General features: G+C 36.6%; 1 protein-coding gene across 3 annotated transcripts in view; it reads left to right on the plus strand.

Moving 5' to 3' along the window:
• The window catches only part of SSX2IP (SSX family member 2 interacting protein), a 43,155-nt gene extending 19,375 nt beyond the window's left edge, over window positions 1-23,780 (plus strand). For 2 of the 3 annotated variants that reach the window (XM_003260268.4, XM_012500577.2), the window contains exons 5-14: window positions 1,418-1,528; window positions 3,076-3,211; window positions 5,101-5,176; window positions 5,256-5,433; window positions 9,179-9,329; window positions 11,153-11,289; window positions 11,631-11,804; window positions 15,627-15,741; window positions 17,106-17,271; window positions 20,066-23,780. In XM_003260268.4, coding sequence (XP_003260316.2) covers window positions 1,418-1,528; window positions 3,076-3,211; window positions 5,101-5,176; window positions 5,256-5,433; window positions 9,179-9,329; window positions 11,153-11,289; window positions 11,631-11,804; window positions 15,627-15,741; window positions 17,106-17,271; window positions 20,066-20,240 — 1,419 coding nt within the window. In that variant the 3' untranslated portion in view covers window positions 20,241-23,780. The remainder of the gene's footprint in view (window positions 1-1,417; window positions 1,529-3,075; window positions 3,212-5,100; window positions 5,177-5,255; window positions 5,434-9,178; window positions 9,330-11,152; window positions 11,290-11,630; window positions 11,805-15,626; window positions 15,742-17,105; window positions 17,272-20,065) is intronic. The other variant, XM_030825130.1, reaches the window with a different exon arrangement.
• Window positions 23,781-26,287: the final 2,507 nt, after the last annotated feature.

Raw genomic sequence — 26,287 nt, forward strand, 5'->3', positions numbered from 1 at the left:
AAGAGTGGTATGAGGTAAGGCTGGAGCCTCATCTCCAGATGGTGTAAAAGGAATTGTACAAAAACAGGGCAGCACTGAGGAGTTGTAAACAGGAGGAAGACAATGTGTAAATATTCTGGCAGTGGGGTGGAGAAATTATAGGGGAATTGCAGACTTGTATTTGGGATGGAGTTAGGGGGCTCAGAAAGCCCTGGTGATAAGGATGCCTGTTAGCGACCCTTTGCTGAGGCTTTGGACTTGAACTAAGGTAGTGCTAATGGGGATAGTAAGTAAGATTGAGATCTGACGAACACTTAGGAAGTAGAATGGGTAGGATTTTATGAAAAATTGAATTTGGAGAATAGGGGTCATGGATTCAAGACCCAATTCAGGTCTCTGCCTTGAGTTACTGAGGATGGCGATGTGATTCACTAAGAAAGGAAGGACGGGTGTGTGCAGATGTTCAGGGGTGATGCTGAGTTCAGGTAAAGTGTTGATAATCATGCTGAGTGAATTTCCGATTTGACGTATATGCTACGTATCACCTGGCCTAGTACCTGTAAGTTATGTCATGCCAACTGATCTACCCTAGTAGTAAGTTTTACACATTCAAAAAAAAGGGTGCCAAAAATTGACAACCTTAGAGTTATCCAGGTTGTACTCCTACGTTTTCTGTATCTTCTTGAGATCTGTTCTTACAGAAATTGTGCAAGTTATTATTTATGGTCGGTTATGACATAATTTGATTGGCTTTTGAATTTTGTAAAAATATTAGTACAATTTAAAAAATATTCCATATGGGTGGCCTCATGCAGAACTCAGCACAGTTCCTCAGATGTGATAAGCTGAAAAGGAGCATCTTGTCTCCTGGTTTTGCTGCCATTCCTCTCTGGGAAGTACCTTCAGAGACTTTACCACTTGCAGGGAGAAGTGGTGTCACACAGAAGTCCCATTTCTGTGACTTGACGTGTTGCCACTTTGCTTGGTCACCCATCTTTTTCTTCAGACTTAGCTCCAAATCACTTTTGCTTCTTTTTCAAAGCCAAGTACACTCTCGAAGGATGATGACATTGCTGTACTTGAAGAGATCTTCAAAAGTGTGGTATAGAAGTGTTAAAAAGTATTAAAAATAAACTTTAAAAATATTCAGGGGCAGCATCATGGAGTGATGCTCTTTCCAGGGATCCATTTTGAAGCACTTTTATATATATGTACAAAATTTGATATGTAAATTAACATTTGATGTGTAAGTTTAAATGTTATAATTTTATAGTGTGCTTTGTAATAATTCCTTTAAATAAACATTTCATGTGCCACTAACATTTGATTTTGACTAATAAACACTAGGATGTATAACTTCTTGTTACTGATCTTTTAAGGATTCACTTATTCTAAATCCTTTATTAATTTTAAGCAAAATTGCATATAAATGTTTTAGGAACAACTGGAAACCTCCAGGAGGGAAATGATTGGGCTTCAGGAAAGAGACAGACAGTTACAATGTAAGAACAGGAATTTGCATCAGCTACTAAAGAATGAGAAAGATGAGGTGAGTTGTCAGTTATTGCAGATGAAGTTTAAGTGAATTTTTGTTTTCTTTGTAATATGAGATGACCATAAGAGCCACTTTACCTGAAAAAAGAAAGAACCATTTATTCATTTTTCCCCAAATTGATATGGTGGACCTTTGTGTATAGTATTTAACTGGAAGGTCAGGAACCCTCTCCACCACAGTCCCCGCCCCCAGTGGTTCCATTTGGCTTAGATATTAGTTCATAGCTGGTAACAGCCAGTGTCCTGGACTGCCCTTCCTGGACTCATGTTCACTGTCACTTTTTCTTAGGCACAAGAGTGCTTTAAATGTAGATCTTTTATTCTCTGCTGTACCTGTACGTGATGGCTGAGGTGCCCCTTCTTGCATGCACTGTCTTAAATATTGACATTGTTCATCTAGTCAAGCAGTTTCTTCATTAAATGGGCGCAGAAGCAGTTCACATTAAAAATCTAATTTCTGACACAAAAGATACAATTCTAATTTCTGCTTTAGTGGTTACTTAGCAGAATTCTAATTTCTACTTTAGTGGTTACTTGGACCTATAGCCCTGATGCATTTCAAAATACTATTTTTTAATTTGTGTAGGAGGAAACCATTATGTTTTTATTGCTCTAAAGTATGACCCCGACCATGTAATAACTATAAAAATATAATACTTAGTTTCAGTATTTTATATGTTGTTTTAACTATAATTAAAGACTTCTGAGGAGTGTATTTCTTTAAAGAGCCCTGGAGTGGTTTAGATAGATTTGTTTATTTAGTAGTATATTTAGTAGGTAATTAGTATTTAAACTGTAAGGTTGCTTATACATGTTTCCTTGAGTTCACAGACAATTTTGACTAGATCTGTTGATTACATTTAAATGATTTGAATACAGTTCATCTTCGGTAGGGATTAAGTTAATCATGTTAATCCCTAGCAGGGATTGCAAATGGCTTTATAAAAGAACAGGACGTACTCTATCAGGAGCTGCCTCAGAAACTGTAATAGATCTAAATTTTGAACAGCAGTGTCTGGCACGTAGTAGATACTCAGCAAATATTTGGACTGGATTATTCTGCTGTTTGGACTTACTCTTATTTGAGAATTGTTTTTAATTAGAAAAACGAGCCTGCTTACCTGCTGCCATGTGTCACAGGCTTAATTCACTTTGTCACGGATTAATAAAAAGTATAAGTGATTGTAAGTCAGTAATACAAGGAGTTCACTAAAAATGATCAGATGAATTCTGTTTATCTCAGATGAAGCTTTAATCATTTTAATACTTCCATAAGAATATCTGGTTTTTAAATGATCAGAGTCTATATGTAAGGTAAAAGGTATAGGAGATAATTTAGAAAATTAGCACTTCTGGAAATTTCAGAATTAAAAAAGCTTTATGTGATTCATATAATATTTTAAAAAGTGGTTTCTACTGGTTACAAATAAGGAAGAATCATCCTACGATTTTAAAAGCTATATGGGGAGATGAATTTTAGGATTTTTCTCTTTCAAATTTGTGAATTGTAACTGGACTTATAATAGCAAATGCCTTTTTCAGGTACAAAAATTACAAAATATCATTGCAAGTCGAGCTACTCAATATAATCATGATATGAAGAGAAAAGAACGTGAATATAATAAACTGAAGGAACGTCTGCATCAACTTGTTATGAACAAGAAAGATAAGAAAATAGGTAAACAGCTGTCAAAGATCAACTAAGAGAATAAATAAGCTAATACTATGCTTAGAAATAATTGTAAACGGATTGAACACAGTAACTCATGAAATGTTATTTTCATGCTTTATACAATTGATTTTCGGTGGTGTTTGTTTATATAAAATTTAGACAACTGGTTAGTGGAAAATAAGTCATTTTGCCTTGCTTTATTTAATTGCATGTATTTTTTAACATGACCGGTGTAGAATTAATCCATAGAGGAAAACTAAGCCAGAGGACATTCTAATTTTCCATAGCAAAGAACTGATGATAATATTAAAAATCAGTGTCAGTTTCTGATTATCAAAAGAAGTATTTTAGAGTAAACCTCATAAAATTTTTCATCAGACCAAATCGTTAATGTCAGTTTGAGTTCCTTTAAGTAAGTTTAGCTGTACGTTTTTGGAGCAGCTAGTCAAAAGGATGGACTATAAAAGTTAGGCATGTGTGTGTGTCTAAGGTATACTTTTTTCCTAATAGTCTTTTTCAAAACTTTAAGCCATTTCATCCAAATATGTGGATAATTTCAAGTAGATAGTGTAAATTAAAAAGCAAAGAAACACGAAAGTAGAGCTTTACAATACAGTTTTGCTGGCCTGGTATATATACGAGACACAAGAAGTGTGTGTATTTATTTATTGAAGAGTGGTTTCCAAGTGACTATAGGTAGTCCTCTAACATACATTATACCGTGACACCCCCAAACTGTCTTACCTTAGATTTGAAAACCGGGCAATGAGCGTACGTTTCAGGCTGTCATGGGGTAGACTCTGCCTGCTGTCAGCAAGCAGTTTAATATTGACTGCATCGCTGTCATTCTGCAGCAGAGCTGTTGGAGGTATCTGAATACTTTATTTTTTAAATTGTTGAAAAATAGAAATGAAGATTCAGTAATGCGCAGTTAAGATTGGAAATCTTTAGGTATCCTGAGTTAATCTTACTCATTTGGAGAATCATTAGTTTTTAAGTTTAGTTAACCTCATGTTCGTTCATGAAGGAAAAAAAAATTAAAAAGCAGGATGAAATGCTGAAGTATAAAATGTAACACAGAGAAGTTTATTAAGGATTTAGTTCTGGAAACAGAGCTTTTCCATTATAGGGGTCTGGCTGTTTTCCTGGTCCAATCGGAAGTGACAGTTTCATAATGATTTTATTAACTCTAAGATTACAATAATTTACTCTTATTTCCTTCTTATGCCAAATGTTTCCATGTCCACCTGCAGCAGAAGATATTACTACTATCAGGGGCTTTGACTCCTTTGATGAAAATGATGATGTTAATGTTAACAGGGCATGGCAGACTTTTTCTGTGTAGATCCATATAGTAAACATTTTCAGCTTTATGGGATCTACGACTTATTTGTTGCACCTACTTATCTCTGCCATTGTAACAGGAAAAGTAGCCATAGGCAGTATATAAACAAGTAGATGTGGCTGTGTTCCCATAAAGCTTTATTTACAAAATCAGGCAGCCAGCCTGTGGGCCATTATCAGCCAACCCTGATAATGAAATTAATAATGATAAAGTAACATTTATTAAGTACTTACTGTGCGTCAGATACTGTGTTCACTCTACTGTGTTGGGTGCTTTAACAGTTGTTTCTTTGTCTTCTCAACAACTCTTTGGTAGATACTTTTGTTATTCCCAGTGTCCAAGAAGAAACAGGCTTAACAGTTAAATAACGTGTGGAGATCTCATTGCTTACAAGTGGTGGAACTAGAAACTCGAAAATTAGGCTGTTTAAGCCCAAATCCCAACCTATATACCAGGTTCACTTTCACCACTTATGTGTATAGAGTGCATTAGAGTTTTAGACGCTTAAGCATGTATGGTAAGAATTAATTTTATGTGTTCATGTTTGTAGCTATGGACATTTTGAATTATGTCGGGAGAGCTGATGGAAAAAGAGGCTCCTGGAGGACTGGTAAAACTGAAGCCAGGTAAAGTCCAGTTTAAACTGATAAATGTGATCAGACTTCCTTCTATCCTGCATTTTCATACTGACAGTTTCTTTCTCAGGAATGAAGATGAAATGTATAAAATTCTCTTGAATGATTATGAATATCGTCAGAAACAAATCCTAATGGAAAATGCAGAACTTAAGAAGGTTCTTCAACAAATGAAAAAGGAAATGATTTCTCTTCTTTCTCCCCAAAAGAAGAAACCTAGAGAAAGAGTAGATGATAGTACAGGAACTGTAAGTGGCTCTTTCCTCTCTAATATAGTCTTCAGATTGCTAATAAGAATAATTAAAACACGTGGTAGGCATTCTCAATGGGGACACTATTGGTATTTTGAATAGGACACTCACTGCTATGCTACTTTCAGTTACTGTGACAACTAAAAAGACTGTTCCTATGTATTTTCAGACATTCCCTGAAAAATGCTGGAAATGATTTTCCGGGGAATTAATACATGTCAAGCACTGTAAGAAGTGCTTTATAAGCAATGTCTCATTTTATAATATTCCTCATAACATATGAGATTATTTCATATATTATAATTTGATGATTTAGGTACTATAAATATCCCCATTTTATAGATAAGGAAACTAAGGCATAATACTTAGTAGCCCAGTATCACACATGACAGTGCTAGGATTTGAATCCAAGTTTCTCACTCCAAGGCTCACTATCATAACCACTATGTCAAATATCCTTTCACTCGTTTTAGTATTATGTACTCTACTTTTCACAGAGTGAAACTTTTGTTAACTTTGGGAACCAAATAGTCAGTTTATAAGTTTATTGAGTGTTCTTTATGTTCTAGTCTCTGGAAAGGAAAGGCTAAAAAGATTTTGACTTTTTCCCTCAAGAAGCTCTTTTTGGGAGAGACAGACGTGGAGAAGTGATTATTACATGTGTTAGGTGCTGTAATAAGGTGGTACAATGTGCAGAACAGAATAGTTATGGCAATCAAGGCATCACAGAGAAAGTGACATTTTCACTGCTTCTTAGAAAGTATTTTTGAGGTTAAAAAAAAAAAAAAAAAAAACATGGAGAGAGCATTCCAGAGAACGGGAGTAATATATGCAGAGGTCTGAAAAAAAAAATCACATAGTTCATTTTACTTAATTGCTTTACATATAAGTTAAAATCGTAGGTTTCAGCAAGTTCACATTAGTGATAAAAATCTGAAAATAATGTTGATGGAAAATGCTAGTTAACAGCAAGATACCAGAACTTATTTTTTAAACCTGTATTTGAGGATTATTTATTTTGTGGTATCACAAATCAGTCCAGCTGATAAGCCCATCCCAGCACTTACCTTTTTTTCTACTTACCATTTTTTAAAAAAATATTACCTAAATACCTAAATATTCTTTTTTTTTTTTTTTTTTTTTTTTTTTTTTTTAAGAGACAGAGTCTCACTCTGTTGCCAGGCTGGAGTGCAGTGGCACAATCTCGGCTCGCTGCAACCTCTGCCTCCCGAGTTCAAGTGATTCCCCTGCCTCAACCTCCTGAGTAGCTGGGACTATAGGCACCCGCCACCATGCCTGGCTAATTTTTTTTTTCTTTTTGTATTTTAGTAGAGACGGGGTTTCACCATGTTAGCCAGGATGGTCTCAATCTCCTGACCTCGTGATCCGCCCGCCTCAGCCTCCCAAAGTGCTGGGATTACAGGCGTGAGCCACTGCGTCTGGCCTTTTTGAGATGGAGTTTTCCTCTTGTTGCCCAGGCTAGAGTGCAATGGCACCATCTCACTTCCCTGCGATCTCCGCCTCTCTGGTTCAAGCGATTCTCCTGCCTCAGTCTCCAGAGTAGCTGAGATTACAGGCGTGCACCACCACGCAAGGCCAATTTTGTATTTTTAGTAGAGACGGGGTTTCTCCATGTTGGTCAGGCTGGTCTCGAATTCCCGAATGTCTTTTACATTCTCCGTTTTGAGGCCTGCTTGACCTCTTACATGTAGTTAACCTTTTATCTCAAACTCTGTCACTTCTAATCAGTTCTTAACATTCACTAGTATTTCTTCAAGGTTAACATAGTGTCCGTTACTACTGCAGCGTCTTCAGTTTTTGGTCCAACCTTAACATCTCATCACCAGATTTCAGTTAGCAAAAGTATGTGGTAAGTCAGGGAGGTCTTTCTCCATTAAACCCTCCTCACCCCCATTACTCAGCCAGTGGGTAGTATCCTGTGTAATTCTTCGTAATTCACATGTTTAAGTGGACAATGATCTCTTAAATATATATTCTAGGTTTAAAAGATCCATTTTTCTAGCTCCCTTTTCTCTTTAATTTTTGTAGGGAAAGATTTTTGAAGCATTATAGCAAGAGAAATAAGATGTAATGTTGGAATGCCTAGGTAGCATCGATGTTTCATTTATTATTTGACCTACTTACTTGTAAAATATATACCAAAATTCAGGTAAAATGAGTTTGTTGTTTTGTTTTCTGGTTTTTTAGAGGCAGGGTCTTGTTCCCCAGGCTGGTCTCGAACTCCTGGGCTTAAGCAGTCATCCCACCTTGGCCTCACAAAGTGTTGGGATTACAGGCGTGAGCCACTGTGCCCAGCCGAATTTTTTATTTTCATTTTGTGGTTACAGAGTTCTGTTCAATCTGAGAAATGTGCAATAATTATTCTTTTTTTTTTTTTTTTTTTTTTTGAGACGGAGTCTCGCTCTGTTGCCAGGCTGGAGTGCTGTGGTGACATCTCAGCTCACTGCAACCTCTGCCTCCTGGGTTCAAGCAATTCTCCTGCCTCAGCCTCCTGAGTAGCTGGAACTACAGGCATGCACCACCATGCCCAGCTAATTTTTGTATTTTTAGTAGAGATGGGGTTTCACCATGTTGGCCAGGATGGTCTCGATCTCTTGACCTCGTGATCCACCCACCTCAGCCTCCCAAAGTGCTGGGATTACATACAGGCGTGAGCCACCGTGCCCAGCCAATAATTTTTCTAACAGATTGGTAGTATTCTAATAGGCTTTAAAATGTTCAGAAGAGAAGTGGTGCTTCCTTGGAAAAGTTACTGGCAAGTAGCTTTTCAGGATTGGCAGGGGCTAGAATCACCATGAGCCGGATCCTGGGCCATTCCCCTGTCTGCTCCGTCTCAGAGACTCTGACCTCTGCTAGCCCATTGCTGACCTCAGCTACTGATAGAATTCTTCAGACTCAGTCGCTCCCTCATCCTGCTGATCTGCATGTGCGAGCAGTCGAATCATCCCTTCTTTCTTTTCATCTTTTATCTTCCTTTTTTCCCCAGCAAGATTTTTATTGTTCAAATTAGTGAAGTATATCTCTCTACCTTCCTGAATATTAATGACAAATTAGAACTACTTTATGTAGATGTGGGTTATTATGACATATTTCCATTTTAGTATTGTTTTCCCATATTCTTTATCCTGCTTTGATTCTGTATGATCATATATCAGTAAAGTTTGCTACTTCTTTATGATTTCGTGTTTTGGCAGAATACAAAGAAAAGTATCTTCAGTTGTATAAAAAAGTATATGAGGAAAATAGAATTAACAGTTGCTTTTATTAAATACTTCAGAGATTATTTCACAAGTGCATTTCTTTAAGCAGCCTAGGATTAGAAACAAGCTGATCTGATGTCAAATATCAGTTCTGCCTCTTAGTTGCAATGCTGCTTCTCTAAGCCTCGGTTTTCCCACATTGTAATGAGCTGAGGGTTAAATAACATGTGAAAACATCCAACACATTAGACAGGTAGTGATATCTCCTTCTCAGACAGCTTCATGACTCTTGTCATTAACTGTATTTGGATTCAAATTCAGGTTTAGAGAGAGCTGAATTTAGGAGTCTCATCATTTTTTTTTTTTCAAGACATTTAAATACTGGGTCATATATGCATAAGACACAGCACAGAAACGATTTTGATGCAGCTCCCTCTGGCAATCAAACTGAAGACTACTTGCCTGAGCATCTAAAGCCATTGTAAGGTACTAGCCTTTCCTCTTCATCTCTCCACTTGTAGGTTATTTCTGATGTGGAAGAAGATGCCGGGGAACTAAGCAGAGAGAGTATGTGGGACCTTTCCTGTGAAACTGTGAGAGAGCAGCTTACAAACAGCATCAGAAAACAGTGGAGAATTTTGAAAAGTCATGTAGAAAAACTTGATAACCAAGGTAATCACTGCTTCTATGCATGTAAAGTGAGTTGTGACATTTGGTAAGGTGTTGATTTTTAGTCACTTAGCAAGCCACATTATAGGCTCAGAGCTAAAGTACTATACTTCAGTTTGGTGGTTAGCAAGATTTTGCATACATTTATTTTTTCATTTTATTTTATTTTATTTTACTTTTTGAGACAGAACCTTGCTCGGTCACCCAGGCTGGAGTGTAGTGGTGCAATCTTGGCTCACTGTAACCTCCGCCTCCTAGGTTCAAGTTATTTCTCCTGCCTCAGCCTCCTGAGTAGCTAGGACTATAGGTGCGCATTGCAGCCAGCTAATTTTTTGGTATGTTTTTAGTAGAGATGAGGTTTTGCTGTGTTGGCCAGGCTTATCTCGAACTCCTGGCCTCAAGTGATTCACCTGCCTTGGCTTCCCCAGAGTGTCTGGATTAGAGGTGTGAGCCACAGTGCACAGCCGAGATTTTACATACATTTATATGTGAGGTTTGAACTTCACTGAGAAAAATACACTTTGGTCTCAGAGTGAATGTTTGAAAAGAGGACATCATGGATCCATCTGCCCTGGATGCAGTATACAGTCGAATAAAGATAACTGAGTCGGGATAAAAGACTACACATTGGGTATAGTGTACACTGCTTGGGTGATGGGTGCACCAAAATCTCAGAAATCACCACTAAAGATCTTATTCATGTAACCAAACACCACCTGTTCCCCCCCCCCAAAAAAAAGAGAGAAAACTGAGTCTCTTTTACTGACTGTCAAAAATCAAGAAATATTTATCATAATATAGATAGGAACCTTTTGCTTATTTCTAGATGCTTGCAGATTACTGTGTTCCTAGTAATTCACTTAAAATTATTTTTAAAATAATAGATGTTTAATGCAGAATATTAATTTGGAAGTATGTAAAGTAGAATATCCAGGTCTCCATTCCATACATATAACACTTAACAGTTTGGTGCATATTTTTCTATACTTTCCTCTGTGGATTTGAAAGATACTTATTTTTTTAATTTTAAAAATTGAATATTACCTGTATTTTTCTTTAGTGTGCTTTTTTCACTTAACTATTACCCTTATATATAGTTCTACGTTGATGAATATATTCTTAATATTTTCTACTTGGTAAAATTTGAATGCTTTTAAATTAGGAAAATGAAGATTTCTGCTCAGTAAATGAAGCCTATTTAAAGAAAAATTTAAATTGTCAAAATATGAACTAAGTGCCATTGTGTTAAGTATTAGTAAAGAGCAATCAGCAAAATTATTACAGCACCAAAATGAATATACACGAGATTTTGTTCATTTGAGTCCATGCTGTCTATTAGCAAATAGCAAGTATGTTTGGACTTCGTATTTGTTGAATTTAATATTTGAGAGCAAGATTTGTGACACTTCATTGATCTTTGAAGCAGTGTCAACAAAAACATGATTTTATTTTTCTCTTCTCTGAATATGGCCACTTTGTTTTTAATTAGGACATAATCTTGAATAAATATGGATTACAAATTGTTGGCAATAGAGCTCTGTTTGTAAGCATATCATTTAGTCTTAAAATTGTACAAATGTATAATTGTCATGAACTCCTGTAGTTGCTTTGCTTCTTAAACATTTTTTATAATGTTAAAATAGTATAAATTTAATTTTGTTATAGCTTATGAAATTTTAAAAAGTCTAAGGACATAACTACTTTTTAGAAAACCTATAAAATTCTAGAAAAAAGTTCTGAGAGCCCTTGTTTTAAAGATAGGTGCAAAACACTGTAAACTAAGTGGTGGCTATAAGACCTATGTCAACTTGCGGATTTTGTCTTAGTTTCAAAGGTACACCTGGAAGGTTTTAACGATGAAGATGTAATCTCACGACAAGACCATGAACAAGAAACTGAAAAACTTGAGTTAGAAATTCAGCAGTGTAAAGAAATGATTAAAACTCAGCAACAGCTTTTACAGGTGAATATAAATTGCCTTTTAAAGCTGTTCTCCATGAAAAGCCAGAATTGTGCTGAACCTTACCAGATTTGTATTCCTTTTTTCATAAGGCCCTGGTATTTGACAGTTTTCTAGTGTGTGTTCCCTGCTAACAGATACATTGTGTATCACTCCTTAAATAGTCCGTACTTTGCTAGTTGGGGTAATAGCTTTTGGGAAATGAGAATTCTCATTTGACTTTTTGATTCTTAACAATTTCTATTCCTGCCCTGAAGTTTGACCAGCCTTCCCTGGCTTTCATTTCAACTTGTTGGAGTGTTGCAGGGTCCCTCAGGAACTTACTATGTTTTAAATTTTAATAGCAGCAGCTCGCTACTGCATGTGATGATGATACCACTTCACTATTACGAGACTGTTATTTGTTGGAAGAAAAGGAACGCCTCAAAGAAGAATGGACCCTTTTTAAAGAGCAGAAAAAGAATTTTGAGAGAGAGAGACGAAGCTTTACAGAAGCCGCTATTCGCCTGGGATTGGAGGTATTTTAAACAATTGTAGTGCTTTTGAAAATACTAGGGGTGGGTGGGCCTCAGTAGAATGCTTCTAAGGTCTCCTTTTGTTTCTTGCTATTTACTTATTTTCTAAAATATTTACTGGTGATCTCATAAATAATTTGAAATGAAAGGGAGGCTGAGCATATAGAATGGGATCATTTCCCCTTACCAGATTTGAGAATTGAACTTAAAAAAAAAAAAAAAAAAACACTGTAAGCGTTTATTACTGCTTTCAGATTGGCTTTCTCCTAAGTGTTTTACACAAGAAATCTCTTGGGTATCCATCATTCATCCACTGTCAGTAGGTGTGGTGTCAGAAGACAGTGCAACCAAGACTACATTTGCTGTTTAAAAAGGAAGTATAATAAAAACATTAAGTTCTCTTCTCTCCAATCCATCATTGTTATATATATGCTCTACAGCTTCTTTTTTTTTACTTATGTCATCTACATATTCCGCCTTCAAAAACTGTAGCAGTAATGTCCTGAACATGGTTAAAAAAAAGAAATCAACAAAACTCATAAAAAAAGCTACAAAGTAAGAAAGTATCCTCCTTTCTCATCCCCAGTTTCATTCCTGAGAGGTAACTGCTGTTAAAAGTATCTGTTGGAAATTCTTCTAGGAAGTACTGTTTTAACTTTTAATGTATTTCAAGTTTTCTTATTTATCAGTTTATTGATTCCCTGCTATGAAAGATAAGGAATTCTGTGTCCTTATTGTACCTCCTACCTACACCCTTCCTCATTCACATCTCATGTTTTCATAATATTGTTCCTCTTGTTCTTCTGCTTGCCTGTTTTTTTTGCTTTAAGGAAATAATAAAAAGCTTCCATTTCATGGTTGTTCAGCTTCAGTCAGTATCAGTTCATCCCTGCAGTGAAAGCTGAGGACTTTCTTGTAGTTACCCTTGTTGTACTTCTCTTGCTTTACTACTTTGCAATTTTTGTGATATTATTTTTCGTTGTGATCACATTCATAGTTTTTCCTCTAATACAATCCAGATATAAGTACTTTGTCTAAACTTGAGACTTAAAAGTTGGAAAACCAGGAAAGAAAATTGATAACATTACAATTATGTAAATATTATTCTATAACCAAATATGTTTGGACACAGAAAATATTCTGTATTATTAAGACTTTGCCACCCAGAGAATCTATCTAGTGAATTCTTTGACTTTCTCTGTAGCTTCCTTTGTGATTTCCTGAATCAGATTCAGCTGCCATGTTTCTTATATCTCATGTTACTTTCTTTCTTGGGTTCTATTCAATTTGCTGTATTACCTTCTTGAGTAATTTTTTTTTATAAATAGTGCTTGAGCTATAAACATTCTGAATTCTGGAATAGTCAAAAATATATTCATACTTGATTGGTTTGGCTGGGTATAGAATTTAGATTCCAATTTTTTTTCCCTCAAAACTTTGAATTATTCCATTTCTCCTAGTGTTTAGTTTTACTGATGAGAAGCCTGATTGTAATATACCTGTGTTACTTTGTAGATAACTGTGTTTTGTTTTCTATCTCCCTCTGTGGAAGCTTTGGTTATTTTCTTTTCTTAAAGTTTGGAAATTTTACCAGGATATGTCTAGAGAGTTCCTTTCATCCTAAAGACTCTGTATTTCTTTAATTTAGGAAAATTTTCTCCTTTATTTTTTCCTTCTTTGACTTCTCTGTGTTCTGGAACTTTTGTTAGACACACATTTGGCCTTCTGAATATATATCTACAGGTTGACTTTTGTTCTCAATTCTGGGATATTCTCTTACCTTTATCTTAGAGATCATGAAACTGGCCTTTCAGGGCCAGTTTTATTATTTGCTTTAGCCACTGAGTTTTTGTTTCAGAATTTATCTTTAAAATTTTCTAATGTCCTAATTTTTGCTTTTCTTTATATAGCATGATGATATTTTACAGATGTTTATTAATCTATCTGATAATATGTGTTACATTTTTTAAAAAGATTTCTTTCATCTCTTGAAGTATCTGTTATCCATGGTCAGTTTTCTATTTATCTCGACCTTTTTTCTATATTAGTTTTCTCGAATGTTTGGTGATGCATGATTCTGTATCAGTATTTATGAATGAAAGACTGTGTTGCTTGTTTTAAGTAGCTGACGTGGATTTCCTCAGTTCACAATGTGAACGTCTGTTTCATCGGTAGCTATCTTCAGGGAACAACATTTGCACTAGCATTGTCTCCTACCTGTTTCCGAGCCCGTATCCCCCACATCACTCCAAGAGATACTCTTGCTACTTTGCATATTGCTCCCAGTTGCCAGGTGCCTTTCCCTGCATGAGAATCTTTCTCCATCTGGTCACTAGGACAGTGGGCATAGTGAGGGATGGGAGGGAAGCATGCAAGACCTGAGGGCTGATGGAGAATTTAGTTTAGGATTCATCAGCTGTTCAGAAGGGGGAGGTTTGACATAATTTGCCTATGCCCTCTTGTGGTTTAGTGATGGTGGCTACCAGTACTAGTAGATGGCTAGAGGATGAGAGAAATGCTTGATGAAGTCATAGGTTCTTTTTTTCAAGTGACTAATTTACAATATAGATTGTTTTTCTTTTATTTGTAATTTTATATTGTTTTGTATGTTCAAAAGTTATGCTAATCTGTTCCATTTTTTGCATTGTTTATTTGAACTTAATATGAAGACAATGATGGTTGGTTTATTGGGTAAAACAGATGAATTTCTGTTTTTTAAATGTAATTTTTTCTTAAGTGAAATTTTTCTTAGTTTTTTTTTGTTTTGTTTTGCTTTTTTTTTTTTTGAGATGGAGTCTTGCTGTGTTGCCCAGGCTGGAGTGCAGTGGCATGATCTCGGCTCACTGCAAGCTCTGCCTCCTGGGTTCATGCCATTCTCCTGCCTCAGCCTCCTGAGTAGCTGGGACTACAGGCACCCGCCACCACACCTGGCTAATTTTTTTTTATTTTTTTTATTTTTAGTAGAGATGGGGTTTCACCGTGTTAGCCAGGATGGTCTTGATCGCCTGACCTCGTGATCCACCTGCCTCAGCCTCCCAAAGTGCTGGGATTACAGGCATGAGCCACCGCGCCCGGCCTTGTTTTGCTTTTTGAGATGGAGCCTCGCTCTGTCACCCAGGCAGGAGTGCAGGGTTGCGATCTCAGCTCACTGCAACCCCTGCCGCCTGGGTTCAAGCGATTCTCCTGCCTCAGCCTCCTGAGTAGCTGGGATTACAGGCGCGCACCACCATGCCCGGCTAAATTTTGTATTTTTAGTAGAGATGGGGCTTCACCATGTTGGCCAGGCTGGTCTCAAACTCCTGACCTGTGATCTGCCCACCTTGTCCTCCTAAAATGCTGGGATTACAGGCATGAGCCACTGCGCCTGGCTTTTTTTTTTTTTTTTTTTTTTTTTTTTTTTGAGATGCGGTCTTGCCGTGTCACCTAGGCTGGAGTGCAGTGGTGCTATCTCGGCTCACTTCAGCTTCAACTTCCCAGGCTCTAGCCATCCTCCCTCCCCAGCCTCCCAAGTAGCTGAGACTGTAGTCCTGTGCCACCATGCCCAGCTAATGTTTGTATTTTGTGTAGAGACAGGGTTTTGCCATGTTGCCTAGGCTGATCTGGAACTCCTCAGCTCAAGTGCTCCACCAACCCTCAGCCTCCCAAAATACTGGGATTACAGACGAGTGCAGAAATTATTCTTAGTTTTTTAGGTTAACTCATTTGACATAAGAAGTACGAATAGATAGCCAGACAGCAAACAAAGATAGCTAGAGCAATCATGTGAAATGGCAACTGTGTGGATGTTGAAATATTGATCATTATTTCTTTGGTTGTTTATGGTAGAGAAAGGCATTTGAAGAAGAAAGAGCCAGTTGGTTAAAGCAGCAGTTTTTAAATATGACTACCTTTGACCACCAGAACTCAGAAAATGTGAAACTTTTCAGTGCCTTCTCAGGAAGTGAGTACTTCATAAACTCTTTAATTTGAACATGCATATAAATAAAATTATTTACATATTACAAAATACATATTATTAATACAAGACTTTGGAAATCACCAATTAGAGCTCTCTAATTATAACTAAAAGTCAACTTTTTGTTTGTTTGTTTTTGAGACGGAGTCTTGCTGTGTCACCCAGGTTGGAGTGCAGTGAGTGACGTGACCTTGGCTCACTGCAACCTCTGCCTCCCGGCTTCACGCAATTATCTTGTCTCAGCCTCCTGAGTAGCTGGGATTACAGGCATGTGCCACCACGCCTGGCTAGTTTTTGTATTTTTAGTAGAGACGGGTTTTTACCATATTGGCCAGGCTGGTCTTGAACTCCTGACCTCAGGTGATCCACCCATCTCAGCCTCCCAAAGTGCTGGGATTATAGGCATGAGCCACTGCGCTTGGCCTAAAAATCAACTTTAATATTTTATTTACTGTAGTCAAAGTGAGGATGAGAGGGGGACTGTGCATACCCAAAGTAACTTTTGTTGTGAGTTTGTAATAATGTGAAGTTTTTGAAAATTTACATCGAGAATTTTTTTTCAAGATGTAGTCTTGCTCTGTCACCCAGGCTGGAGTGCATCTCGGCTCTCTGCAGCCTCAGCATCCTGGGCTCAGGCAATCCTCCTTGCCTCAGCCTCCTGAGTAGCTGAGACTATAGGCACACACCACCGTACCCAGATAATTTTAAAAACTTTTTTGTAGAGACAAGCCCTCACTATACTACCCAGGCTGGTCTCAAGCTCCTGGCTTAAGCAGTCATTCTGCCTCACCTTCCCAAAGTGCTAGGATTACAGGTGTGAGCCACCCCATCCAGCCTAGAAATATTTTTAAAACTAGATCCTTTTGGCCGGGCACGGTGGCTCACGCCTGTAATCCCAGCGCTTTGGGAGGCCGAGGCAGGTGGATCACAAAGTCAGGAGATCGAGACCATCCTGGCTAACACAGTGAAACCCCGTCTGTACTAAAAATACAAAAAAATTAGCCAGGCATGGCGGCGGGCCCCTGTAGTCCCAGCTACTCGGGAGGCTGAGGAAGGAGAATGGCATGAACCTAGGAGGTGGAGCTTGCAGTGAGGCAAGATCGCGCCACTGCACTCCAGCCTGGGCGACAGAGCAAGACTCCATCTCAAAAAAAAAAAAAAAAAAAAAGATCCTTTTAAACATGTGTGGACTATGCAACAAAGATAGCAAGATTAATTATATTAATTTGAATTTGTTCCATCTCTTACCTCACTCAGAACTGCAGATGAATCATCCTGATGATTTACCTTCACTATATTTAATGCCTCACCATATGTACTGCCTTTTTCCCTTCCTTGTTTTACAACAGGTTCTGATTGGGACAATCTTATAGTGCACTCGAGGCAACCGCAAAAGAAGCCTCACAGTGTGTCTAATGGGTCTCCAGTTTGCATGTCTAAACTTACTAAATCTCTTCCTGCTTCACCTTCCACTACAGACTTTTGCCAGACACGTTCCTGCGTATCTGAACATAGGTATTTGTCTATAGGTGATCTTTTCACGTATTTCTAAAAATTGCTAAAGTTGCACTGCTAAGGGGAAGGTGGCATGTCTGTAGTATTAGCAACAATAGAGATTTTGGAGAGGAATTTAGTAGATGATTTATTCATTCTGCAAATATTGAGTGTCCAGTGTATACAGACACTGTGCTAGATGCTGGAAATACAATAGTGAACAAGTAGATCTGTTCCTTGTCTTCTTGGAGGTAAATCATATGATGTGTGTCTTTTTATTTCACATTTAAGATACAATTTAGAATGTAGTCTTAATTATAGGAGTTAATATTTTAAGCACTTTAATTGTGTTAAATAGTAGGATATTGTTTTGACAGTTTTTGTAGAGTATATATCTTAACATTTTTTTCCGGCATGCCCATTTTATTGTTGTTGAAGGGCAAAGAACTGAGAAAAGCCTGTACCTGTTGAGTGAAAAAGATTTGTGCCCAAGGATGACAGTGTAAAAAAACATGGCTCTCCACCCTGGGAAACCCATATGTTGCTCTTAATTGCTACATTTTGGTATTTTCCTGTATCTCAAGTTATTATATCATTTTCTAAGATAAGATCAATACTCTGCTTCAGTGCCAATTCCAAGACTAGTTTTAAACGCAGCAGAGGAAGCAGGTAGAACATTCCTAGTAAGACAGAGAGGAATAGAAAAGATCAGAGGGGTAAGTTGGAAAGTATGGTGGTAATCTCTTTGCTCTTAATTAAAAGTAGGAGACAATGGCCTTGGGAAACAGAGCTGAAGCAAACTCGGCCTGTGTTAGAGACTGGAGTGGAACTAAGTGTGGAAGAAGCCAGCTGGCCCTTGGGCCAAGAATTATGAAATAGATGGAGTTTAAAACAAGAAAGGAGGCTTTTAAAAGAAGGAGGAGAACAAGTTGTAGTTGACTTTTAAGAGGTGGGGGGATTAGGACTCCAAGTAAATGTTAGAGGGGATGAAAAAGAGCTAGATAAGAGCACTTCAGCCAAGTTTAGGGACCCTGAGGTGGGACACACCTCATACATTTGCAATGGTGACCAAGACCTAGAGGTGTGAGATGAGGATGGAGAGATGTAAAAGTTCAAATATACAGAGAGGATAACATCATGAACCCATATGTACCTATGACTCAGGTTCAGCAGTTATTAACTCATGATCAATATTGTTCATATATAATCCCACTCTCCTTGCTCTCTCCACCCCAGCCCCAACCCATCTGGGATTTCATTTACAGAATATTTTAGTGTGCATTTGTAGGTCAAATATTGTTCTAAGGGGAATAGAAAAAACATTAGTTTTAAGCAAGAGAGTGAAAAAAAGTCTTAAGTTTTAAAAGGATTACTGTTTTATACTATTGAAAACAGATCGTAGGAGTCCGTAATATAAACCAGGAAATCCAGTTAGGAGGCACTATTGGAGTGGAAATGAAAGACGATGGTAATTGGACTAGGGTCATAATGTGAAGGAAGGAATGCTTGGATTTGGGATCTATTTTGAAGTTAGACCAGTAGATGAGTTTAATATGGGAAGTGAAAGTTTATTTATTTTACAATCAAAAGATAATGTGTAAGCTTATAGTATTTTCTTACATAGAATATGATTCAAACTTCCAAATTTGACCAATCAGAACTATCTGTATAGATATACATGCAAATTCTAGCCACCATTCACAAATAATGCATTTTATATCTAAGAGATAGCATAACATAGTTATCTCAATTGTTTTTGTATATTTTAAATATTTAGCTTTTTACATCATTGTTTTTAGTTGTGAAATATTTGACATAAATATTTCTTGAAGACATTGTTTTATGTTTAATAAAGTTCAGCATTTAGTACCTGAATCATAGGGTGTTGCAAGTTAAATGTTAATATATGTAAAGCACTTAAAAACATTTAGTGACAAGACTATAAAAATAAAAATATATGTAAACAAATATAAACATGCTTTTTTTGTTTCTGAGTGCTCCACTAAACAACATCAGTGGCATAGAAACAATTTTGGAGCTTAAAGGAATTCAAGGTATTCATTGTTAACTAGCCTCTAAGAATAAAACAAACAGAAAAAAGTTTTATAACTAACAGAGAAGCTGTGCATCCTCACTTGGTTCTTCACATTTTAAATTATTTGATAAACTTGGTTCTCTTGCTCCTGAAGCATTTTGGATCTCAGTTTATATTAATATTACAACGAAATAATTAGGAGTATTTGTAGCTGATTTCTGCAACATCCTCATTGTTCCTTCACTGTAGAATGGAATTTTACATAAAGGCTGTGCCTTCACTGTAGAATGGAATTTTATATAAAGGCTGTGCCTTAGATTCCAGGCAAGGAGACTTGTGCATAAGTTACTTAAAAAACTTAGTTTGATCATTTGTACAGGGATTCTGATGACCGAATTACTATAAGTATTGGTAAATAAATTTATAGTAATTTGGTCATCAGAATCCCTTGTACAAATGATTAAACTAGGCATGCACTACTACTCCCAGCTAATTTTTTGTAGAGACAGGGTTTCACCATGTTACTCAGGCTAGTCCTGAATTCCTGGGCTCAAGCAGTTCGGCTGCCTCAGCCTCCCAAAGTGCTAGGATTACAGGTGTGAGCCACTGCTTCCAGCTGTTTTTTTTTTTTTTTTTTTCCAAGTAAATTTTTAAATTAGATTTTTGGCCTAGATTTTTAGAATTAAAAGGAACTTAATTTTTTTTAAGATTGCCACATTATGAGGTTAAAGTATAAAAGGAGAGGATAGTCACTAAGATCTGCCTTTCTTTTCCCAACAGTTCAATCAATGTACTGAATATAACTGCTGAAGAAATTAAACCAAATCAGGTTGGAGGAGAATGTACAAATCAAAAATGGAGTGTAGCATCAAGACCTGGATCACAGGAAGGTTGCTATAGTGGATGCTCCTTGAGCTACACAAATTCTCATGTAGAAAAAGATGACTTACCTTAGACATGTGGACTGGAATTTCTTTTCATTAACGTGTTCATCAAATTTCACATCTAAGTTGAAACAGGGTGTCAGTTAGAGATAATAAAGTCAATTATCTCTAATAACTTCAGATGGTCTAAGTTGTTTGTTTGGACTTCCCTGTCTTCCCCCAAAGAGTTGAAATCTTAAATCTATTTAAAAGGATATAAAAGCTTTGGATATGTATTTTTAGTAACAGAAGCATCTGGTTCTGTGAATAAAGGAATGTATAGATGTTTGGATGGAAACAAAAGCACTAGAATGAGTTTCCTCTTATAGGTATTAAAAATAGCACTTTTAGGAAACTGATTATTGTAAATGTTTAATTTTGTCTCAAATATAGTTGGCATTGGAAGTTTAGCCTTTACTTGAATGTATACTGTAGATTTTTAACAAAGTGAGTTCTATATTTATTATGTTTAGTGTGATTTGAAATTACCTCTTTCATATGTTTTAAATAAAGTGAAATTTATGTATGTTTTGTACATAGATATACATGATTATGTTAAGAGGCTTTAAGATTTAAAAGTTTCACACAACCATAAGTATAGTATTTCATGCCAGTAAAATTTTTTTAGTGGTATTCTGTTTACAGATGTATTAGGACCATTGATGCATTACATTTAAGAATTCTTTTTAATACATCTGGGCAATAAATATTGAAAGGTATTCCATGAAGCTGAGTTCTTTAGATAACCAACACTACTAACATTACATTTTTGAGATTTTTATGACATTAGATTTTTATTTTGTATATGTAGGATATTATAATTTTTAAAAGGACTATTGATGATAGAGGAATAGGGGCAAGACAACAAAAGTACCTTTGAATAAAACAATTTAAGAAATTGGTTTAGGATATTGGATGATAGAAGATATTTAAGATATCTAGATGGTGATATTTTCCTTACGAGATGGGTACCAGTATAGTAATATCTGTATACTAACTAGGGCTTTGTATTGTCAATAATTTTTTAATAATTTTTTAATGAGGTATTTACCACTAAAGAAATACGATAATGTAAAACCATCAAATTTTATAATTGAGATGATACTCTGGAAAAACGTCATTTCATTTTCAGAAAACTCTTAGGCTCTCTTCAGTCCCTGTAATGTTTCTGATGCATGTTTCTTCATGAAAAGTATGTTGTTGTTTTGATAGTAATAATAATAAATGTAGGCTCAGCTCTTTCCCAGGATTTTCATCAAAAAGCTTTAAGTGCCTAACCCTGCTTGTCTCTGTACATAGAAGCCTGCACAAATCCAACCCTTGCTAGGTATCGTAGTTTAGGCCCATTTACCTTCCCCTGTACTGGCAGTTCAGCCACTTACATGCACTCACCCTGTTTGTGGCTATTTTAAATTCATATTATTAAAAAAAAAAAGAAAAAAAATCACCTATTTGTGTTATCCATTCACTATACGTAACTATGTAACTCTTTGGAGTTGCATAGCAGCAGCCATTTTTTCAGGGCTGATAGGATATAATTAAGAGTATCTTATGAGACATTAGTGGATATACTCATAATATAGTAACCATATTTATAGTTTTAAAGAGCTAGCTCTTGAGCATTAGTCACTCACTACCTTCAGCTTGATGCATGGTCACTTCTTTACTATTTAAAGTACTACACATTGTACAAAATATCGAAGACACTACCATATTCTAAAGGAAGAAATCTAGCTGGGATATAGGCTTTTTGTTGTTGTTTTTGTTTTTGTTTGTTTTGCTATTTAGCAATAACATGGTCAAAAAAGGCAATCAAATTTTAAATACAGTTAATGGATACATTTGTCAAGAATTTCCCCCCCAGGGTTTTCCACGGTGTACTTTGCAAGAAATAAGCACTCTGATTTTTAATGTAGATCTCTTATTTTAGCAAATACTATATTTCATGACAATGGAGTTCTAGAAAGCAGCATCTGTTTTTTGTTGTGTGTTTCCATTTTAAAGTGAGTTGAGTTCTCAAACTGGAAAGAAAAATTCCTTGAGACTTAACTTTAAAATCTAAAGTGTGAAAGAAACAGCAGAGTAAAAGCCAGACTCGTTGCACCTTCGATGTCTGCATAGATCCAGAAGTTGTACATTTTACCTAACAACATCACTTTTGTTGAACATTCCAACTCCAAAATGATCCCCAGTCACCCTAATCTCAGAATGTTGGAATGATGTCTGTTGGAAAACCCGGGACTCCACACACAAAACTCCTAGGATTTTGTTTCCCATCTCTTTCTAGGTGTTTGCAATGTACAAATAATACAGCTGTGCTAATCTCACATTTAGCCATGATAGATGATGGTTCTAGAATGTACTTCCATTTGTAAGTCCTCCTGATAATCTTAAGTGCTTTCTTGTTTATCACTATGTAAATCTGAAATATTTTGTACTTCATTTGTTTTGATCCATTCTGAATTTTCAAAGCATAAAAATGTCAAAAATTGAGATAAACATTTTGTTCACTATTAAATGTTTGCATCTGCAGTCTATGATGAGAAACAATGATATTAAATTATGACTAAAATTTAACAAATAGTATTTTCTTATAGAAGCAATGTATTAAATGATTAGATACACAGGACAGTTCACAGCAAATTGTTTACTTACATGGCATAATTGAAATACTGTTATTTGGAAAGAGTTCTATACTGCCTACCTTAGCTAACCAGAATTGTTCATAGAGTTGTGATAATACGGTGTTATGGGAAAACACATTTCGTGCGCATGATGAAGAGAGCACCGTGAATCTAGTCTTGACTGCCCCTGGTGGAACATTTGAAAGCCCCTGGGACTCCAGGAGAGATGTTTTTTGCAGCATGTACGCTACATTTGTGAGTTAGCCAGACCCTGCTGTGATAACGCTGTTGTACAAATCTTCAAAGTATATTGCCTAATATAAGTCACGTTATTTCTAGATTGGATTTAAAGTATGGATTATGGAAGTCTAGTAAATATACTTTTCCCTATTTTTGTCCTTTTTCAGTCTTTTGATAAGCGTTTATGAAGTACCTGCTGTATGTCAAGGCTTACTACTACTTTCCAGTCCTTGGCGATACGAAGACAAATAAGTACAGTGTCTGCTATTGAGAATCTGAGCTGAGTGGAAGACCAACTATTAAACCTACATTGTAATAAACAGTGGTGGATGCTAGTGACACATTCAGTCTGTTCATAAAACATGGACTGATGGGTCTGCTCCAGGCCACATTGGTTTCTTAACAGTAACGTGGCTAGGCTTCCATTTATAAGTCTTAGCATTATTTCTTTTGTGAAATACTATGTAACAGTAACTATTGTTTGCTAGATTTTGTTTTCTACAATCAAAATGTTGACCTGCAAAGCAGCGTAGGATTTTCTCTCCTCAAGAACATGTATTATTATCTAGTAGAAAAAGCATTCCCAAAGATTTGGTCCATGCAGATAAGGATAATGAAATCACTCTAATCCTTTTTCTAAATACAGTGTTTTTCAAGCTGGATGTAAATTAGAGTGGGTGGATATTGATTAAATTATTTGATATATATAAAATCAAATGACTGAGGTTTTTTTGAACGTTTACAAATAATGGATTCCTGAGAGCTCAGGAAGTACTGTAATGTCAGTGACATATGAAGCTCCTGATAAAGATGCACCTCATTCATATATTTGAGCTTCAGAAATACATGTACCTAGTATAATGCTTAACAGCACAGAATATTTGTTGATGAGAAATATAAAATACTGATGAAACTTAACACATTTCTTTACTGGAATGAATGGACTATAAATTTGGGGTTAGAATCCTAAAACTCCTCTTTCTCAAGAGGGTAGGAACCTTGCCATGAATCTTTATGCATGTGTATTTCCAACCCTATCTCAACTCCTTGCATATAGAGTATCATGATAGAGTAGGTAATGCTGCAATTAAACATTAAGTCGGTGTGGCTTAATAAAATTTATGCTCATGAAATGTCCAGTGTGGACTGGGCAATCCTCCATTTTTAGCTATGCCATCTGGAACGCATGGTCTCCAACATTGCCGAATCAGAGAGCGAGCAGACTAGCAGATGGTGTAGGATATTTTTAAGGGCCAGACCTGAAAGAGACATGCCTTCCACCTACAGCCTCACTGCAAACAAGACTGGGAGGTATAGAACATGTAGCTATTTGGTGAGCACTTACAGTCTGCTACCGAATGTAGTTGATGCTAGATGTTTCGTCCATGCATATTACTCTGCGAGGGGTTTATTGCTGATTATTAAAGCAAATATTCTTAATTTTTGGGAGGAATGTATTTTAAAGCTTCTCACACTTTCTAACCTTTTTATAATACAAGTTTCTGAATGTTCAAATGGTAGTTTTACTCTTTAATTATTAAAATATCTTAGAGTATGCAGAACACTTTTATTTTTCAACTGTCAGGGAATCTTAACCTTCCTATTTTTAGAGTTGATAACAGACTCAAGTGTTAAATAATGAACCCAAGGTCACATAACTGCTATTAAGTGATAAGACCAGACTTTAACCCATATCTTAGGTTTGCTAAATTTCCACCTTTTCCCACACTGCTGCAGTGCCTGCTTGTAGGGCTTTCTAAGTGAAATTCTTCACCCATTAGCTGCCCCCTATAATTTACATCAAAAGTAGTGATCATTTGGTCCGTGTGCAAGACTTGGCCTCATTTTTTTGTGATTGGTTACCATGGCAGATCTATTCAGGGTTGGACCACTACCTTTTTGCAATTAAGATATTAAGGATTTCACTGAAATAGCTAATTTAGTAGTTTATGATACTCTAAAGGCCATTGAGTAATCTGAAGATATGTCTAGATCACCTGCAATTTGTGTGTGTATGAGACAGTGTCACCCAGGCTGGAGTGCAGTGGCGCCCTCTTGTCTCACTTCAGCCTTGCTCTCTTGGGCTCAAGCAGTCCTCCTACCACAGGCTTCCAAGTAGCTGGGACTACAGATGTGCGCCACCAAACCTGGCTAGTTTTTTGTATTTTTTATAGAGATGGGGTCTCACCATGTTGGACAGGCTGGTCTCGAACTCCCAGGCTCAAGTGACCCGCCCCGCTTGGCCTCCCAAAGGGTTGGGATTACAGACGTGAGCCACCGCCTCTGGCCAGCCTGTATTTTTCTGCCCTGCCATTTTGTTCATTCTTGGCAGTTTGTGTGCCGTGTCCCACTGTAGCTACAGTCACAGTGACCAGAAATACTTCATTTTGTCCAAAAGGTTCAGTCACCTTTTGCAGACATTTTATCATGAAAAATAAAATAGTAGAATTAAAGAACGTGAATATTTTTACTCAGTTTTAGAAGGAAAATGGCTGATGTAGGGCAGCTGGATATTTTCTAGTTTCCCTGTTGCATCTGCATTTAGATAGAGTTTCTTGTTTCTGGTCTGTCATGACAGTTTCATTCCTGTTTACAGTGTTCTATTAAAGCAAACCATACCCCACCCCAGCGTACTCATTAGAAAATAAACATTTGCATATTCCCTAGAACCCTAAAACTGATAACAAGAACCTACCCTCCATTCTGGCTTTTGGATCCAACTTTCTATTATATATGATGTCTAAACCGAGGTGGTCAATTGTTCATCCCAGCCAGGCGTAGGATCAGATGGCTGAGTTCCCTAGGATTAGACTCTGCTAGTGCTTAGCCATGACTACTATGGCTGGTTTTGTTAACCTCTAAGTATAGTTTTTACCTGACTGTAACATGCTGTAATTTATTTACCCTACCTTGAGAATTTTTTCTTCTGTAATTCTCAGCCCAGAACTATTATTTCAAACCAAACTTGTATTTCACATTTTTAATTAGTGAAAGGCGCAATGAAATGCAATTTTCATAGTCACCCAAGAGTATAAAGCTTTTGTGGAATATCAATTTAATTTCTAACCACTTTTAGTTTCTTTTATCTTGAAAATCTTTTACCTTAATAACTAGTTGATTTGGTTTTGTAATGTTATTCCTTTTAAGCAAAGAGGTATTAAATAATAAGGAAGGCTGGGTGCGGTGGCTCACAGCTGTAATCCCAGTACTTTGAG

The sequence above is a fragment of the Nomascus leucogenys genome, chromosome 12, assembly GCF_006542625.1.
Source record: "Nomascus leucogenys isolate Asia chromosome 12, Asia_NLE_v1, whole genome shotgun sequence".
NCBI classification, from domain to species: domain Eukaryota; kingdom Metazoa; phylum Chordata; class Mammalia; order Primates; family Hylobatidae; genus Nomascus; species Nomascus leucogenys.